Genomic DNA, 20,870 nt, shown 5'->3' on the forward strand with positions numbered 1-20,870 from the left:
CTCGATGTTAAACGTGCACAATGCAAATACATTGGCAACATAGGCCTCAGTGCAGAATTAACGTTTCTTTCATGGAAGGCTTGGTAACTGACATTCTAATGTGGGACGGAAATGCAGAGACATTATTATTGCAAGCATGAGAGGGAAAATGCATGGGTGACATGCACATACACTAAACGTGGGGTACACGCAGGGGACACATTGGCCATGTAAAATTTCTATTTCCTCAATCGAGTGAATAGTCCCGCCCATGTGCGTGGACCCCGGAGCAATCAAAAATAATCTCTTAAGGTATCTAAAAATGCAGAAATGCACAGACACTTAAGAAAAAATTAAAGACAGATAATGCAGCCTATATGGAGTGGTGTGGCTCACTGGTTAGAGGTGGCAGACCCGGAAGCAGAGGACGGCCCGGGACCAGGGTTCAATTCCCGACGCGGCAGGGTCGTGGACCAGGGTCAGCGGACTCGATAATTCTCGCCTCTGTGCCTACTCTAACCGGGGATCACACTCGGCAACTCCGGGCATTAGCTTGCCTTATCTCCACAACGGCCCCCCACATACGCCGGGGATGCCTGGTTTCACCTTGGAGATACCCAGCAGGGACCATCTCACAGGGAAAGCCAGGACGGGTTCCCCAGCAGTCTACAGCGCTGAGATACCCCATGGCGGGGTGATACATGCGCTTTACAAGACAAGATTACAATACATATAAACATGCTACACTGTCCAGTACTTCAACTAGAAATTCCACTAAAAATCCACAAACAGCAAAGTCTGTCCAGATTTCCCTTGCTTTAGCAGCAAAAAACCTCTGGAATGATAGAGAGGAAGACATGAACAGACAAGCCCCATAGGCTGCCATTATGTGGCTCAGAACAGGATACTGTGCCTTTAAGAGGACTTTCCAGAACTTCACAGTATCCCAGAATGCACTGCAGGTCCCTTTTACTTTCAGTTCTTTTTGAAGGCGTAACACGCCAGACCTGTAGCATTCCTTACTTGAATATCTCTGTCTCTATCTCTCTACCTGGGAGGAGGGTGGGCGCTTATGACTATAACAGAGATACCCCTACAACAGAACTGGAGTTACAGGACAGAAACTACTCCTTCTGTAGTAGGGGATCTCTGTGTATAGTGATATTCTAGTGAATAGAATGGCAAGCCCATCCCCACACCAAGCGGCGGTGGCGAAACGAGAAATTACACCACTATTGTGCGAACAGATTTCGCAGCGAAGCCTGCCCAACCTGAGCGTCTGCCCTGGCATCAGTATCCAGGCAGTAATGCTTAGCAAAGGTATGGACCGACTTCCAAGTGGCCGCCTTGCAGATTTCTGCAATTGGAACATTACGGAGCAAAGCAGTCGTGGCAGCTTTGCCCCTGGTGGAATGAGCCTTAGGTTTTCCCCCTAGGGTCTTATTAGCCTTTTGGTTACACAGTTGTATGCAGGACACAATCCACCTAGAGATGGACTGTTTAGAGGTAGCAAGACCCATCCTGACTGATCCATAATTGATGAACAATTGGTCTGACCTACGAACATCCCTGGTCTTATCCAGATAAAATGTCAACATCCAGGAAGGATTCTGAAAAAACGTAGGTAAGGTTATGGTCTGGTTACCATGAAAATCAGATATAACCTTAGGAAGAAATTTAGGGTGAGTACGCATAACAACCTTAGTAGCATGAAATACAGTATAAGGTTCCTGGCAACACAACGCCTGAATTTCACTCACCCTGCGGGCCGATATAATGGCCACGAGGAACGCCGCCTTCCAGGACAGGTGCTGCAACGAAGCCTTATGAATAGGTTCAAAAGGCTCCTTCATTAATCTGGACAGCACCACATTCAATTCCCATGAAGGCGAAGGAAGCCGAACAGGAGGGAACACTTTCTTCAAGCCCTCCAGAAAATCTTTGATCACAGGGATCTGAAAGAAGGGCATTTCCTGTAGGCAGTCAGCGCAGCAAGATGAACTTTAATGGAATGGATATTAAGGTCAGACTGCGCCAGATGCAGAAGATATGGAATGATGACCTCTTCCTTACACGTTGTCGGGTCATAATTCTTGGACTTGCACCTGAAGCAAAATCTCTTCCACTTGTAAGCATAGGAAGTCCGAGTGGAAGGTCGCTTAGCCTCCTTCAGTATGTCCATGCAATCTTCAGGTAGATTCAAATGGCCATATTGCACTATCCCAGGAGCCATGCCGCCAAACTCAAAGAAGAGAGGTTGGGGTGCAACATCTGCCCCCCGAACTTCGTGAGAAGGTCCGGCCTACACGGCAGCCGTATGTGAAGGAGAGACCGGTGAAGCAGGTCCGTGAACCACCACTGCCTGGGCCATTCCGTGGCAATCAGGATCATCCGCGCCCTGGACTGGGACAGCTTGATGAGCACCGCCGGAATCAGGGGAATGGGTGGAAAAGCATACAGAAAGCTGTTTGACCAGTTGATCCATAGCGCATTCCCCAGCATCCCCTGCTGGTAGTACCTGGAGGCGAAGTCTAGGCATTTGCTCTTTTCGGCGGTGGCGAACAAATCTATGTCTGGAATCCCCCAACTTGCGAAGACTTCTCCTAGTACTTCGTCGTTTATGACCCATTCGTGGTTTTCCTGAATCAGTCTGCTCAGTGCGTCCGCCTGAACATTCTGCACACCTGGTAGATGGGTAGCCGTTATCGTCAGTCCTCTGGCCAGAAGCCATCGCCAGATAGCCTACGCCTCCTGAGACAGAGTGCGTGATCTCGAGCACCCCTGCTTATTGAGGTAATACATCGTGGTCGTATTGTCCGTCTGTACAAGCAGAGAGTTGGTCTGGAAGGACGGATGAAAGGCCTTCAGTGCCAAGTGAACAGTTCTGAGTTCCAGGAAGTTGATGTGATACGTGGACTCCGTCGGGGACCACGTTCCTTGAATCTGTAAGTCTCCAGCGTGCGCCCCCCACCCTTGGAGAGAAGGATCCGTCACAATAGTCTGAGTGGGAATGTCCTTGTGGAAGGGAACCCCTCTGAGGAGATTCTCCGCTGAACACCACCACTTCAGAGACTGAAGAGCATGCAGAGACAGTCGTATCCTGTCGTCCCAAGACCCTTTCCTCTGATCCCACTGATCCTCCAAGCACTCCTGCAACCTTCTCATGTGCAGTCGGGCGTTAGGAAGATACAAGTGGCCATCGATCCCAGTAGAGAAGACACCGTCCTCACTGTTGTAGATGGAGTGGTCATAAGAGCCTGAGCCTTCCAAAGGAGTGATAATCTTAGCTCCTCAGAAGGAGACACGCTTGCTGACAGCGTATTGATGGTGGCTCCCAAGTACTGAATGCACTGGACCGGAGTCGGGACAGACTTGGACATGTTGATGTGCAACCCCAGCTTGTTCAAGAGAACACACGTCTTCTGGAAGTGTGCTTGAGCTTCCGAGAAGGAGGAGGCCTTGATCAACCTATCATTCAGGTACGGGTAGACAAACACCTTGTTCTTCCGTAGGTGTGCTGCTACCACCGCCATGCACTTCGAGAATGTTCTGGGCACAGACTTCAGTCCGAATGGTAGTACTGTGTACTGATAATGATTGGCGCCGACCTGGAATCGCAGGAACTTCCTGTGTTTGCGTGCAATGGGCACATGGAAGTACGCATCTTGTAGGTCTATAGCACATAGCCAGTCTCCCTGTTGCAACTGAGGATAAATCTGATGCAACGACAGCATACGAAACTTCTCTCTGCGAATCCACTTGTTTGCCCGTCACAGAATGGGCCTGAACTCTTTCTTGTCCTTCTTGCGAACCAGGAAGAACCGGGAGTACAGACCTCTTCCTCTTTGAGACAGAGGTACATCTTCTATCGCCCTTTTCCTTAACAGGATATCGGCCTCTGCCTGGAGCTCGCGCAGCTGAAACTGCGAGCTGACCGGAGGAATTGATGGAGGCGGGCTGGTGAACCGAAGACTGTATCCATTGCAAACAATATTCAGCACCCACTTGTCCTGAATAATTTTTCTCCACTCTGCCAGAAAAAATTGAACGCTTCCCCCAACCGGAGCGGGTAACGGATGTAGGGGAAGTAACCGCTCAGGGTCGAGACCCAGCCGGGCCTTTGTTCGCTGTAGAGGACTGCTGGCCCCCTCTACCCTTCTGGCGCTTCTGGAAGGGTCTCCGGTACAGCTGCTGTTGTTGCTGCTGCTGTCCCGAAGACTGTCCTCGCCCTCTGCCCTGTGCACCAAACCTTCTCTGGAACGGGCGGTAGGCCTTCTTTTCTTTTATCTTCTCCAAGCCCACAGCCGTCATGGTCTGGGCCTCCGCTTTCATCCGGGCCATCTCATCGTCGGCATGCTTGCCGAACAGGGTTTCCCCCGAGAAGGGCAGATTGGCCACCCGCTGCTGGGCCTCCGGCTGGAGTGATGTGAGCCTGAGCCAAGCATGGCGCCGCTGGTTGATCCCATGACAATACCCATGGGCCGCCAACAGAGAGACAACCGCAGCCGCGCTGATGACCTGGTTCGAAACCAGCATCCCTTCCTTGAGTATCTCCTGGAAGTCCTCCCTCTTAAATCTTGGCAGGAGTTCCGTGAACTGCTGAAGGGATTCCCACAGGGCACGGTCATACTGCCCTAGCAGAGCCGCATCGCTAGAGGCCTTCATGGCCGTGGACGCCGTTTCACAAGCCTTCCCGCCGGCTGAGTCGATCCATCGGCTCTCCTTATCCGGCGGTACGGTTGAAGACTGGGAGGTAGAATGTAGCTTCTGAATTTGACACAGCCATTTTAGCCCTGAGAATTCGCAATAGCGATGAAACACGAGTCGGCTGGCTGTTTGACATATTAAAGGACTCCAACAAACTACTCTCCTTCTGGAGTTTCCGAAAATCTTCTGTCATTTTGTTTTTGTACCAAACGTTGTATGTTACATAACAAATGTTCTACTGTTGTTTGAGTGCATTGGGTAACCCCGTTATTTCTATCATTGATAAGGAATTGAAGGGGTGCTGCAAACAAATTAAACTAGTGTGCGGCAACCACAGACACAAACTTCTACACTTCAAGATACTTTGATGGGCCTATGTTACAACACAACAGATGGTTAGAATCAATAGCACCTACTTTACGCATTGCCCCAATTGCAACACACAGGGGGCTACGTTCATACACATGGTTTGGACCTGTAGTGCGATTAGCGCTTACTGGCAGGAGGTACATGAACAGCTCCAACAAATGACCGGGATGCAACTGACAACTTCCCCTTTGCTAGCATTGATGATACATTGCCCAAAGGCACACGCAGATTTGTAGCAATTGCAATGCTTCTGGCAAAGCAGGAAATAGTTATTCGCTGGGGCATTCAACAAAAACATACAGTTAAAGTATGGCTCAAGAGCATGTCCTGTGACACCAACAGTGACTTATACGCAAGCCTACAGCCACCAACATCCTGCCCCAAGGACGTTTGGCAACCTTTAAGAGACTATCTCCAACAGCAAGCAGAGCAAGACACACAATCCATTGAAAGGGGGCAGGAATAGAGTCAGGAAATTTGTATACTGGGGAAGGGCTTGAGAGAGCGTGGTAAACTGATTATTGATGACGGGTGGAGGGTTTATATCATCTGCAATCTCTATATATTACTCAGTGGGGTGCAAGCGGTTATGTACTTATAACTGGACACTATCCTAACTGTGGATGCAGATATATATTGTAATGGATAGGATATGTTTTATTTGATTTGGGAAATGTCGGACTATCGCATCTTTGTTTACCGATATTTCACTGCTTCTGCATGTTGTTAAAATAAAGCAATAAAGAAATTAAAAAAGATATAAAAAAAAACCTTTACCTTGGACAAACTGTACTTGTCTGATCAAGTATCACAAAAAATAACAATGCATGCGACAAAATGTTTAACTTTCATGCAAAAAAGTAACTAGTACTATAGGAAACTTACAGGAAGTGCAGGGATGAATATCATAACATACAACTGTGTTAATCTGAAAAAACAAGAAAAAATAACATTTGGAGGTTAGGACCGGTCACTCACACTCCAGACTCTGACAACATGCTTTAATGAATTAATCATTTTCTACCCTTTGAATATGCCTCAACTTGACTTTTCTAAAGCATTTTAATGACATACAGAACACAAAACCAGTATCCGATTTCAGAGGCAATGTGCATAAGAAGCATAAACAGAATAGTGATCTAAGAACATGTATCACATTTAATTGTATAGAACGGCCACCACTAAGGGCACCCAGTAGAAGCCTTTCCTTACATTTTGTATAATCTAAACACCCAGCTTCTGGCGCGACCACTAAACTACAGCCAAAAAAACTGTGAGGTGCGCTTTAGACAAGTATAGATTGAGTAAAAGGTTTCTGAATAGGACCCAGGCCAGGGTTTTACTCCAGCAGTCTCCAAACTAAACTCACTGCACCTTCAGAATTAAAGGCTTTTTTTTTATAATTCAGGTCCTTTGCTGCTAAGCAGTTAGACATAAAACACTAACTTGCACATCCGCCACATGTGAGCAGTTTTAAACCCACCAGAATGTGTGTGTGAATGAGGTACTTGTATAATGCAAACCTCTTAGACGTTCCCTAGATCGCAAGCAGGATTTCACAAAATGTACTACTGTTCAGGCAGCCACACCAAATCGTTTGAGAGCATCCTTTTACTAGAGAATATGACTTACATGCATGCAAACGAAACGTTTTTTCCTTAATGAATAAATGATTAAATCGAAGTGATAAATCTAAAGAAAGACGGCATACAAGCATAGGTTATTGGATTCAGGGCTTAATGGCTTGATTAAAGAATAAAAAGATACTGTGTGAGAGTGTCAGACCCCGTTCATGGTAACACGGAGCAGGCAGGGGCCACAACCATAGGGGTTCAAGTGTGGGGCCCATCCTATGGCTCTGCACACGAGGCAAAATATAAACTTTTCTTTACTTGACTCAAATTAACAAGAGTGAGCATTCACAAGCATCTCTTGAAGATAATGTGGGGGAGTCCAACAATCAACCAACGGACCCAAGAAAGTGAATGTACAGAGTGCAGGAAAGAAAATACTTCAATCCCAATCAGTCAAGTGTGGCACATTTAGCTGTAATCACGCCTTGAATGCGTTATTAACACACCTGATCAAATAAATCTGGCACATTGCGTTTATGAGACAGGCAATGGTAATTGCTGTCAGCGCACACATCAGTTTGCTTATCCAAGGTGTGCCAACTAATTGAACCAGGAGCAGTGTAGTCACTGTACGGACTCTAGTGCCCTCCTCTACCCCAACTAGACCATTTTCTAGTTTATTTAGAATCTCTCATTGTAATAAAGCTGTGACATTGTCAATAAAAATAACTGAGATGGGCCAAAGTTTAAAAGTTTACTTAAAGAATATAAATCAGAAATGTCGAAGCTGGACCATCAATCAGGTTAGCACACAGGCATATACATCATAAGTACAAACAACCTGGTAAAGTTGAGTAGAAAATATAGCATATATTTGCCTTCTAAAGTGTGGAAAAGGTGAACTCTCAACCGTGGAAATTAAGGTCCTTTTATAGAATTTAGACAAATGATTTCATACATCCACTACATAAGAAGATGATTCCTAAGATGTGCATTAATGGGGAACAAACGGGAAACATTTTACTACAGAATACATTTGAAGATTCTCTAATAATACTAATACATTAGACTCAAACGTTCTCAAAGTCTATTCAGGTCACCTGAGTAGATACAAAAGTATGTAATCAGACAGGGATAGCCAAGTTGTCCTTGATGAGGTACATCACATTCAGAATGACTGAGAAAGCCTCACATGGTGTATTATTTTTTTTTTTAAACAAACTTTGATTTTACATACATAGTCATATATCAGAATTCGACATCAGAAATATTAACTCTGGAGGTAGAGTCCACTATGTTCTACATGCTTCAATTGACTGAAAGGAGCGCCGCTAACCAGAGCCCCCTCTCCCTCCAGCTCCGGTATTTACCCCATGATGTAAAGGTCTAACCATCCATGCTTGGCACTATTTAGCTTGTGAACTTAATACCCCATGTTACCCTATTCCACCTCCTCCCATCCACCTCCCCCTCCCCTCCCAGGTGTGCCACTTCCCAATGAGCAACTGCTCGGAGCAGTCAGGCATGCCTCCGCTTCCATACCATAGATCTTGGGGTCAGTTCATCTAGCAGAGGTCCACCGCCGGTGCACCCATGCCTTACATCAGATAACTTGGAAGCCAGCCCCATGTCATGCTTCAATATTTATACTTTATCCTGAGGCCTCAGGGATATCCTCCACTTGGTCCTCAACTTCCATATCCTCTATGTTCTTCAGCGATATCACCAGCACCTCCCATGCTCTCGCCGTCTCCTCCGCTCTCTCATTCCTAGCTCTTTCCGCTCCCTGCATTCTTGCTCTCCCCTCACATTCTGCCTATTTAACAAGTTGTCGGCCATCTAGTCATATTCGGGCCCTTTTTTGCCTTCCAGGGCATAGCAATGTACCTTTTAGCTGGAAAGAACCCCAGATCCAAAAATGTGCCTGCTATTTTGTTTTTTGCTGTGTGGGGATACCAATGCAGTAGACAGACCTTCGGTGTTGCCTCTATTTTCCTACCAGTTACTTCAGCCAGTACCTTGGTGATCTCTCCCCAGAAATTCCCCATCCGTAGGCAGCTCCAGAACATAGGGTAAAAGTCTGCACCCTCCATATTACAACACGGACAAGCCGCCAATTGTGTCTTGAAGTACTCATTAATCTTTGCTGGGGTAAGATGCGCTCTGTGTAGAACATAGAAGTTTATTAGCTGGAATCTGGCATTCCTGGTACTTTTCATGCCTTTTCCACTAATTCCCCCCCCAAGTTTTTTTCAGTGATATCCTCCCCAAGATCCACCTCCCATTTTTGCCTCAGTGCCGTCAGTGGGAGTGCCATTTCTTGGGTCATGAGCTTGTATAAGCATGTGACCGCCTTAAATGTCCCTGCTGCCGTCACCACATACTGGGACCACATTGACAACAGCAGTTCAGTCAACCCCCTCCTAAGTGCTTTCGTATGGCCGCAGTAAGAGCTGTATGTAGAAGGAAGTCTCCCCGGGGTAAGTCAAATCGCTCCTGGAGGTCTTGGAATGGAATCATGGCACCTTCCTCATACAAGTCCTAGTGTCTTAAGCCCCTTCTCTCCCCAAGTTACTAGTTCCCGCCAGGTTCCTCCATGAGGCAACGCCACGCAGAGCAGCAACAGGATTTCTGGGGCGTATGGAAACGTAACCTGCACTCGCCTCAAACTTCTATTCCAGCATAACCACGCTGTTCGTACTTTCAGAGGGAGAGTATTACTTCGCATGGGTAGTTTTAGCACAATTTGGGATAGTGGTCTCAGTGGTGGGAAGCAAAGACTCAGCTCCTCCTTTCCCCTGAGCCTACCTGACATCCATCTGGTGAACCACTGCAACTGTAATGCAAGGTAATAGGTCCCAAAACGAATATGCCCCTTACCAGTATGCATCTGTTCTTGGCATGTAGGGCTGCTGACATTCATATCTTGGCATTGATCGCCGCCTAGTGTTGGGTCCGGTTGATCGCACATTGTTGTCCTGGAAGAGTCTTCGAAGTATCGCAAGACAGGTGGCTCCTCCCCTGGACTACAGTGCGCATGGGCATCAACTCCATCCCCAGATTGTTTTTAGCCATTGTGGCGAAGATGGAGTGTAACACCGTGAGTGATGACCATGCTAAGAGTGATTCTGAGTGCTGCAGCCGCTACAGGCAGCGGGGAGGAGGGCGGGCGATATGAATGTCAGCAGCCCTACATGCCAAGAACAGATGCATACTGGTAAGCAGCATATTCGGTTCGAGGCATGTGGGCTGCTGAATTCATATCTGTGCATAGAATACATAGCAGTCCCTCCATTAGAGGCGGCCGCCTGTGCCAGCTGCAGCAGTTTGAAAAAGTGTTTTTAGAACAGCCTGCCCTACAGCTGCCTGCTGTTTGGAGTGCACATCTACACAGTAGTGTTTCGTAAATGTGTGTGTGGTAGACCATGTGGCTGCTCTACATATGTCTTCTAAAGGAATATTTCCAAGGAAAGCCATGGAGACCCCCAACTTTCGGGTGGAGTGGGCCCGTGGGGGGACCGTTCGAGTACGCTTGGCTTTTTGATAGCAAATTTGAATGCACTTAACGATCCACCTGGCTATACCTGCTTTGGAAATGGGGTTGCCTTTGTGTTGTGGCAAAAAGGCAACAAAGAGTTGTTTTGTTTTCCGAAAATCTTTGGTCCTATCAATGTAGTACATTAAGGCTCTCTTGACGTCTAGTGTGTGGAGCATTCTCTCCGCCACGGACTCAGGATTTTGGAAGAACACAGGCAGTTCTATAGTCCGATTGATATGGAACTGTGAAACCACCTTAGGAAGAAACCTAAGGTTAGTGCAAAGCACCACCCTTTTGGAGTGAATTTGTATGAATGGGTCTTGGATAGTTAGTGCCTGGAGTTCACTAACGCGTCGCATCGATGTAATCGCTATCAGGAAAGCCACTTTCCATGTTAAGTAAGAACTGAATCTCATATGAATGTTCAAAAGGTGGACCCATCAGTCTGGTGAGGACCACATTTAGGTTCCATTCAGGAGCCGGTGGGGTCCGGGGAGGAATGACTCGTTTGAGTCCTTCCAAAAAAAGCTTTGATGGCAGGCACTCTGAAAAGTGAGAGATGCTGCCTGTTTTGTAGATAAGCTGCTATTGCGGACAAATGTCTACGAATGGAAGCATAGGCCAGATTGCATTTGTATAGATGTAACAGATAACAAATGATGTTGTGAGTAGATGCATCTAGAGGGTTGATGTTGTGGTCAGCACAATAAATGACGAACGGCTTCCATTTCGCCGCATAACATGCTCTGGTGGTGGGCTTTCTTGCCTCCCTTATGATATCCATACAGTCTGGAGGCAAGTTGAGGTAGCCAAATTCTAAGACCTCAGGAGCCAGATTGCCAGGTTGAGCTGTTGCGGATCTGGATGCTGAATGTCGCCATGGCTCTGCGTCAAAAGCCTGGGTGTGAGGTGCAGCCTTTGATGCGGTACCACGGATAGTTCTAGAAACGCGGTATACCATGGTTGGCGTGCCCACGTCTGAGCAACCAGGATAAGTGTCATCGAGTGTTGCTTCAGCTTGGGTGCCACCAGCGGTATTAGAGGTGCTGGGGGAAAAGCGTACGCAAATATGCCTGACCAGTTCATCCATATCGCATTGCCCTGCAACTGTGGGTGTGGGAACCTGGCGGCAAAGCTTTAGCATTTGGCGTTTTCCTTTGTGGCGAACAGGTCTGTCTGGATGACCCCACTGCTGGAAGTACGGGTGGAGTACTGATAGATGTATCTCCCACTCGTGCATTTGGTGGCTGTACCTGCTGAGCAGGTCCGCCATCTGATTGTCTTTGCCTGGGAGCTGGGAGGTGTTCCGCCATGAGGAAGATGTTCCTCTGAATGGCCCACTTACACATGCTCTGAGCCAAATGAGACAACTGTTGAGAGCGCGTACCTCCCTGCTTCTGAATGTACTACATGGCCGTCATGTTGTCCGTCCGGATCAACACGGCCTTGTTGCATAGATGTACTTTGAATGCTTTCATTGCCATGAAGATAGCCATCAGTTCTAGAAGGTTGATGTGCATCTTCTTTTGCTGCGTTGTCCATAGTCCCTGCACTGTGTAGTGGAGTACATGAGCTCCCCATCCCTGGAGAGATGCGTCCGTTGTCAGAATGATCTGTGGCACAGGCTCAAGGAACGGTCTTCCCCTGCAAAGGTTTTGTGGATTCCACCAATGCAGAGAGTCGTATGCACAACCGGTTACCAACACTAGGTCTTTCAACTGTCTGTGAGCCTGATTCCACTGACGTGCTAAGCACTCCTGAAGCGGATGCATATGTAGTCTTGCGTGCGGGACTATGAAGATGCAGGAGGCCAGCATGCCTATCAACTGCATGAACACTCGTGCCGGAAGCGAGTGTTGCGGTCTGAATTTTTGTATTAGCAATTGAATGCCGTTGATCCTCACTGAATTTGGCTGTGCTGTGGCTGCCAGAGTGTCTATTGTCGCGCCCAGATACTGTCGTACGTGGGCGGGCTGAAGGTTGAACTTTGGGTAATTCAGTGAGAATCCCAGATCGTGAAGAAGGTGAATGGTGTGGGACATGTGGGCGGCACACTGCTTGGCCGACTTTGCTTGGATAAGCCAATCGTCCAGATAAGGGTAGACGTGAATATTCTGTCTCCGTAGGTGTGCAGCCACTGTCGCCAGGCACTTTGTAAACACCCTGGGTGCCGTCGTCACTCCGAAAGGGAGGACCTTGAATTGGTAATGCTGATTCTGAATGGTGAATCTGAGGTATTTTCTGAGTGACGGGTGTAGCGGAATATGAAAGTATGCATCCTTCAGATCGAATGTTGCGAGGAAATCTCCCTGACTGAGCAACGGTAGGACATGCTGCAGTGTCAGCATGTGAAAGTGTTCTGATAGAATGTACTGGTTTAGGGGTCTGAGGTTCCAGTATGGGTTTGATGGACCCGTCCTTTTTTGGGATTAAGAAGTACAGTGAGTACACTCCTGTACCCCTTTCTTCCACAGGCACGAGTTCGATTGCTCCTTTTTGCAGCATGACGAGTACCTCCTGCTGCAATAAGTGCAAATGCTCTGTGGACATAGGGCGGTGTCTTGGGGGTATGTTGGGTGGAGTGGATGTTAACTCCAGACAATAACCGTACTGGATAAGCTTCCTGACCCACCTGTCTGTGGTGATGGATTTCCAGACCGGCAGGAACTGTTGTAGTCTCCCCCCGACCGGTGTTGTATGGTCGGGGGGCAGTGACAAGGTGTCACTGTTTGTTAGTGGCGGAGGATCTGGAGCTGTTGTTTTCACGACCTCTGCCCTTGGCGCTGTTTCCACGATAGCCACCTCTACTTTGTTTGGTGTATGTGGTTTGCGCGCCACCTTTATTGTACTGTGTTTGTTGGGACAGCTGGCCTCTGGAAACTCCTCTATTGTTTGAGCGACGAAAAGAACCACCCCTGAACTGCTGCAACTGGAGAGCCCCCATAGACTTTGCAGTTTCAGTGTCCTTTTTGATATTTTCCAAGGTGGTGTCCACCTCTGGGCCAAATAAATGATCAGGGTTTACAGGCGGATTTAGTATGGTGGTCTGTATCTCTGGCTTGAACCCCGAGATTCTGAGCCAGGCATGTCGCCTCAACATGACACTTGTGTTAATGGCTCTGGCCGCGGTGTCTGCTGCGTCCAGTGCACACTTGATAGAAGCATTTGATATGAGCTTTCCTTCCTGTATGAGCATCTCTGCTGCATCCTTATATTCATCTGGCAAGTGTTGCAACAGGGTCTCAAGTGTATCGTAATGGGCCCTGTCATATCTGGCTAAGAGTGCCTGAGTGTTTGAAATGCGCCAGATATTGGCCGCTTGAGCTGCCACCCTTTTCCCTGATGCTTCTAGCACTTTAGATTCTTTATCAGGGGGAGGAGCATCACCCGTTGTTTGCAAGTTCGCCCTCTTCCGGGCATTGGAAACAACCAGAGAGTCCAACGGCAACTGCCCCTTAATGTAGGTAGGGTACCCAGGCGCCGGTTTGTACTTCTTTTCAATTCTGGGGTTTATCACCCTGGCCCTTGTGGGCTCTTCAAATATGTCTCCAGCATGTTTTAAGACACCCTTTAGTATTGGCAGAGTCTTGACAGTTCTCTCTGAGGTGGAAAAGGTGTCAAACAGAAAATCCACTTCAATAGTGTCAGCATGGAGCTGGACATCATGATTTTTGGCTGCCCTTTCAATAAGTGCATTAAACGCCGCCGAGTCTTCAGTAGGCGATATTTTTACAGCATACACATGACTGTCCAGGGCAGTGTGTGGATCCCCTGGGTCAGCAGCGTCCGCCAAGGGTTCATTGTGATCTTCTGGATCAGTGTCCACAGGATAGCTGTCTTGGTCACGTGGAGACATAGGTTCAACAAGAACGGGTGTTGTAGTAGAATCCTTCTTCTTTTTCAATGGGATTCTATATGACTACATAGGCTGTTCCGGGGCGATCTTTCGTTTGTAAATTGAAAGTCTACCCGTGTCGGCATCGATGAATTGTTGTGGCTGCTCTTCAAGCGAGGGTTGTCGATGCTTTGTGACCAGTACCGCAGTTGTGGGCTTCGGCCCCGTGGACACCTTCTTGGACGCTTCGACAGCCATGTTAGGGGCGAAGGCCTTAAGTACCACTTTCGGCGGCAGCGTAAACTGGATGGGTGCCGGCGATTTTGGAGGTTTACTGGCAGGCTTTGGTGGTGGACAGCCGAAGCCTTTTCCTTAATTCGCTTCAGCGATTCCGACACCTGCTTCGAGAAGGAGGCGGACGGCTGCGTCGACTCGACGGGTTCCTTCGAGCCACCGCCAGGCGTGGACTCGAGGTTTGTACTGCTCTTAGCCTTGTCTGGTCGACGCGTAGGATCAAGAACCTTCTGAGCTCCGAGTCCTTTGTCTGTGTCGACGGTCTTCGGCGCAGATTTTTTCGAGTCGACGTCTCTGACCAGTTTTTTCGGTGTCCCAGTCTTCGGCTTGACACCCTTTAGCGACCTCAACGGGTCGATAACACATGCTGGCCCTGAACAGCTACAAACTGCAGACAGCTTGTAGGGCCGCTAGATTTTGCCAAAAGGCACTTCAGCTAATCATGAACACTGAGGTAAAGGACGGCACAGGACCAAATCCGACTGTGCGAAGTGCAAATACAACTGCAAAATCACTATGTACACAGACATTTTAGAAAGTTTCTCTATTTTAATGTATCTCTAGTTTGTACACTTTAATTTTAAAGTACAAGTTGCTTTTTTATATGAACAATATCGTAAAGGTTTTAATTAACTATATACAATAAAAAATGTACTTTACCTCTATGCTTCGTCGGTGCCGATAGTTCAGAGGACTTAGAGCCGACCAAAGCAATACGCACTTTCGGTTTCGATTTCGCCTCTAGTGCTTTTGGTTGCGTAGACACAGAAGCTTTCTCTTTCGGTTTCGATTTTGCAACCTGTGGCTCCTTAGAAGTGTCCGAAGCCGGGCCCGAAGGAGAGGCTGTAGAATCCAGTGTAAGATCTTGGGTAAGGCCATGTGGCGATCCCTCGACCTGAGACTTATTAAGTGTCTCGGCCCCAGTATCAGCGCTCGGGCCTAGCTCCTCGCTTGAGCTATCTTCCATGGCCCCAAAGGCCTTATCGTCGTCTCCTACCTCATCTACGACATCTTCAGTATCGACCATTTCAATATCAGCGTCGTAGCTGGAGTCGATCTCCGATGCGGGATCAGACAGGTTCTCTCGAACCTCCCGCTCTGCTCCCTCATCGTCCTCGGCATCGAAGATGTTCACCGGGTCAGGTGCCGTCTGCTGGGCTTCCTTGCGCTCTGCGCGTCAAAGTCGAATCGTCTTCTTGGAGCGGAAACGAGAACAAGCCATACAGCTGGCTTCATCGTGATCCGGCGACAGGCACTTGTTGCACACCGGGTGGACGTCGATGTGAGGATATTTCAAGTTGCACACGGGACATCTCTTGAACGGGCTCCGTTCCATGATGGTTCGTCGATCAGGCCTCTGGCGTCGACCGGGCCTTCAGTGCTGAAAAGCCACGCAGCTCCTCTGGATGTCCGGCTCGGGAACTGAGCTGGAACTGAACTGGGCACCGATCGCAAGACAATACAGACGATAAACTAAAAGCCTTTTGGCCAAAAAGAAAGTTTTTTTATCGATTCCAAACTTGAGTTAACAAATATGCATCCGAACCCAAGGGTGGAAAAAAACAATCTGGGGATAGAGTCGATCCCCATGCGCACTGTAGTCCAGGGGAGGAGCCACCTATCTCGTGATACTTCGAAGACTCTTCCAGGACAACAATGTGCGATCATCCGGACCCAACACTAGGCGGTGATCTATGCACAGCACAGCAGCCCACATGCCTCGAACTCAGGAATAGCCAGAACACCCTGAGATCTTGGCTTCATAAGCACTCCCAAAGCAACTCTTGAGTTGTCCATTCCCCCATAGGAAGCCCAATATTAGAACACTTTAGACTACCAGCCTAACGCTATCTGTTGCATGCGTGTTCCGGTCTTAAAGCATTTACCCTTTTAAAATGTTTTATATTTTATTTGCTGTTGCTACGAGGGGCATAAGGAACAGGGGATTGTGTTTATGTATTTTCATTGCGGAGACTTCTTTTTTAGACTTTTAAAAAAAAACTTCACTTACTTGCACTTTAAAATCTCGCATTTTTGTTGCCAAACAAGAACTTTCCTCCCGGCACTCGTATTTTCTGGTCAGCGCCATCTTGGTCAGCGGGCTAGCTGGTTGGTTGCTCATCACACGCGTCATTATTTAGAAAGGGTGGTGCAAGCACACAGCAGGCGCACCGATGGTGCACCAGAGGCAAGCCCGTCTGCGCCCATCAGCACTCCGATCTCACTCAGCGCCAGCCACGCTCCCAGTTTCACTCAGGGACATGCCAGAATATGCTATTCAAGGGAACAACTTCTCCACATAGGTAAGAGGAACAGCAGGGGGACACAAGAAGCTATGGCTAATAATGACAATACTACTGTAGTCAACCAGACCCTGGGTAGATTAAAACTGTGACCTGATCAACAGCAGGTTCTTAGTGAAACACTATCAAGAGGTGTCAACTGTGCTAGAGTGCCTGGACATAGATGTAGATTGTTTTTAACTGAAACTTGGACTAGTAACAACTCTACTGTAGAGCTAGGATTCGCATGCCCAGAAAGTTACAAAATCTTTCACAAACCGAGGCCGCTGGGGAAGTGAGGGGGTTTGCGGTGATCTTCAAAGAAAAGTGGGATTTTACCCCGCTACACGTCGACGATGTTGAGGGTATTGAACTATTTAAGTGTTAACAGGAATAAACACCCAATATCAAGCTTTGATTGACACCCTCACCAACTTGACCTTAACACACTTAAGGATGATTATATTGGGTGATTTTAATCTCTGGGACAATGGGAACCTAGGACCCCCTCTCAGAGATCTGAGGCAAACCTGAGAGAGCCTTAATCTGCACCAATTGGTACATCAGCTGACTCATCAGGGAGGGCACACCCTGGATCTTCTGTTTGCCAACCGGAGCAAGACAGAGGTGACTGAAGTATTACCTCAATGTTGGACCGATCACTTTTTAATCCATTTCAGGATAACATTGCCCGGCTTAGCCAATAATCCAAATTGGTCAGTAACTTATCATAAGGGAAGAGAATGGGCTAAGCTGGTAAAAAATAGACAATACCCGACATTCCCAGAACAGAATTTATCTGCTTCTAGTAAATCAGTGGAGGAAAACTATCAAATTTACTGTCATCATATAAACCGCACCCTAGATCAGATTGCTCCAGCAAAAAGGCTGAAGAACAGAAAGAAACCCTCAGCCCCTTGGTATAGTGAAGAGTTAAAACTGCTGCGGAAAAAATGCAAACAGGCTGAGAGGAAATGGAGAAGGTTGTACGTGAAATTAGACCAAAAAAGAGCTGAAATTGCTGCAGGCCTCATATAAGGAAGCTATCTCTAGGTCCAAAGCAGAGTACTATGCAAAAACCATCTTGCAGACGCCTAATAGTACAAAAATGCTCTTTAATAATATAAAGGACCTATCCAATCCAGCATGTATGGGCAATAAGGTGGACGCGGCGCAGAAACTTTGCAATGATATCGCGGTCTACTTTAATGAAAATATTAATAAAATTATTGGGGGTTTAAACTCCTACAACAACAGCAGTCTGGATGAGGAAAATAAACTATCTAAGATATTAGCAGAAGAGCAACAGATCGAGGCATTTATTAGCAGTCAGCCGCCTGCTCTAGAGTGCTTATAAACTCTTACTGAGGATACATTTAACAACCTTGCTCAAAGTTTATCCCCGGGCTCCCCTTTGAATCCTCTTCTGCATGGGATATGGAAAGAGTTTCAGCTAGAACTATTCCCATGGCTGCGGCAGATCTACTGCCAGTCACTGGAAAAGGAAACTGTTCAAGAAGTTTGGAAGCAGCAGTGGTGACCCTGCTGCTCAAGAAACCGTCTCTGAAGCCTAAAAAGTCCAATGAGTTTCATACCAATCTCTCTCCTGCCATACCCAGTAAAAATTCTGGGGAGGGCAATTAGTAAATCTCTGTCCTATCTGGAAGAAAACCATCTGCTAGATAAGGACCAATTTGGGTTTCGACCAGGGCATGTTACTGAAAAAGCTCTAGTGACAGTACTTGACAACCTGAGAATGCGAGCCAACAATGGTAATCCGTCCGTATTAGTGCTACAGGATATGTTGGCCACATTCGACACAGTGAATCACAATATACTGCTGAAAAGACTAGTGAACATAGGAGTGATAGGACGGGCACTGAAGTGGCTGCAATCATATGTGACGGCAGACAACAGGTGGTAACCATCTGTTCACATCTCCAAAGACCCCTGTGTGACACTGGGGGCCAAAGGGCTCTGAAATAAGCCCTATTCTATAAAATATCTATCTGCACCATCTGATCCCAATTATTAAATCCTTTGGAATCGATCTAGTCAAATACGCGGATGACACACAATTGGCATCAGGAGTGCATGTATCACACCTCTAACTGGCTCAGGAAAACTCCCTACAATTTAATGGAGATAAAACCGAGATAGTATACTGCTCCACTGCCAAAATGACGTCTCTCTTGAAGTCAGAGTTCAGACTCACCCCATGGATAAACCACTGGCTCCAGCTAGAACAGTATGAAACCTGGGGGGCTTTAATGGATGATAACCTCCGAATAGAGCCACAAGTCAATAAAACAGTTAGTACTGGATTCTCCCTGATAAGAGCACTACACCAGATTCTCCCACTACTGCCCAGTGCTACTAGAAGCTAGTAGTGAGGAGCATAATTTTAAGTAGACTGGACTACTGCAACTCTTTATACTTGGGAGTAATACAATCAGTGTTACTGAAGCTGCAAAGGATCCTGTCCATAGCAGCCAAATTAGCATTAAATAGGCAGCGCAGGTCCTCAATGACCTTAGCTTTAAAGGACCTTCACTAGTTATCCATCAATGAGAGAATCCAATTCAAATCCCTCTGTATTGTGTTTAGGGCAAACCAGCAACGGCGGATGGGATGCTGGATGAGGGTTAAGATTAAGAAGGAACTGGAGATGCAGTGCTCTGATTTGTCGACTCCTATATACAGGTTTGCTTTGTAAATGGGGAATGGGATAAAGGTGGGAGGAGGACGAAGATCTGAGGAACATATTTGTACGAATCCTAAGAGGAGGCTGGACTTTAAGATGGGCATATGCACGTTCTCCTGACTCTGTAATGCCGGGGACTCTGGCTCTGTGCTCCTTGGGGGGAGGAGGGGGAAGTGGCAGAGGTATCTGCTCATAGAAGGCTCAGAGGGATGCTACGACTCGGGGTATTGGTAGCGGCTACCCGTTGGTATCCAACCCCCCCTCGTTGCCCATAAGGCTTGCCCGCAGTGTCTACTGTCGGGCTTAACAATTGTTTGACAGTTGTCATGGTTTGGACGGGGACTAGTTGGGGGCTTCTAGGTCCTGTTCTTGGGAGGGTGGGGGGCATGGGGCAGTTGGGGTACAGTTTGGAAAGGGCCATCTCCGGCGCGGCAGCAGTGAACTGTTTTTGTTCACACCGAATGCTATGGGACAATAGCTAAAGCGACTAATTTGAAATGTGTGACCTGGAATGTGAGGGGGCTCCATACTATGACCATACGACAAAGTTAATGCTTATTTAGTGCGTAGGGGAGTACACATTGCCCGACTCCAAGAAACACACTTAACGAAGGCCGAGGGGGTAGCGCTACAACACAGGTAGAGGGGACAAGTGTCTTTCCAGTTGACTAAACAGGCAATTGACCCTGATGGGAGGTTTGCAGCCGTAGAGGGGAAACTGAGAGGTAGAGACATTGCCTTCTGTAGCGTATACGCACCCAACGTTGATCAACTGGGCTTCCTAATGAAGCTATCTGGGGCTTTAGCGCACTACCTAGCGGGTCCATTGGTGATGAGGGGGGATTTCAATTCCGTGACAGATGTCTCTCTGGATAGGTCACACCCATGACTCCCCCACACACCGTTTGACCGGGGGTAGGCGAGACTGGCAGATGCGCTGGGGACTGCTGGACGCCTGGTGGGTGCAACACCCGGGAACTCGGGATTACTCCTATTTCTCCAGTATGCATGACCTACATGTGCGGCTAGATGCGATCCTTTGTTCCCCGGCAGTAATGCCGACTATTGTGAGAACTGAATATCTTGCTAGGACAGTGTCGGACCACAATCCCCTGCTGGTCACCATGGATTGGATGGCCGGGATCTCACGTGTCCCCACTTGGAAATTACGCCCGAAGCGCTAGATGACCCGCTTTTGCATGCTGCATTGGAGGAAGGAATAACGCAGTACTTTGCGGAGAACGCTGGTACTACTGCAACTAGGGCGACGGAATGGGACGCTTTCAAAGTGGTCATCAGGGGACTCTGCATAGGGAAATATGCAGGAGTCCGGAAGGTTCTCCTGAAAGATCGGAACCTAAACTTCGCGAGGCAGAGATAGCGAGACCTGGACACCCTGAATTGCAGGGGGGAGGTTAGCACCGCCAGGGAGGAAGTTGCGGTTGAAAGGGAACGCTTCGTAATTTTGATCATAAGGCCTACACAATGAGAGCGCATGAGGAGGGGGACAAGGCAGGAACTCTGTTAGCCTGGGTGGCCAATCCTATGAAGAGGGGTTCCCCAATTATCACTTTGCAAACAGAGGAGG

General features: G+C 47.8%; 1 protein-coding gene across 1 annotated transcript in view; it reads right to left on the bottom strand.

The window, feature by feature from the left end:
- The window catches only part of LOC147730242 (multidrug and toxin extrusion protein 2-like), an 832,471-nt gene that overhangs the window by 687,294 nt on the left and 124,307 nt on the right, over positions 1–20,870 (bottom strand). The window contains exon 5 of the mRNA XM_086955003.1: positions 5,941–5,983. Within this exon, the coding sequence (XP_086811129.1) occupies positions 5,941–5,983 (43 nt within the window). The remainder of the gene's footprint in view (positions 1–5,940; positions 5,984–20,870) is intronic.

Source organism: Lissotriton vulgaris, chromosome 2_1, assembly GCF_964263255.1.
Source record: "Lissotriton vulgaris chromosome 2_1, aLisVul1.2, whole genome shotgun sequence".
Taxonomy (NCBI): Eukaryota; Metazoa; Chordata; class Amphibia; order Caudata; family Salamandridae; genus Lissotriton; species Lissotriton vulgaris.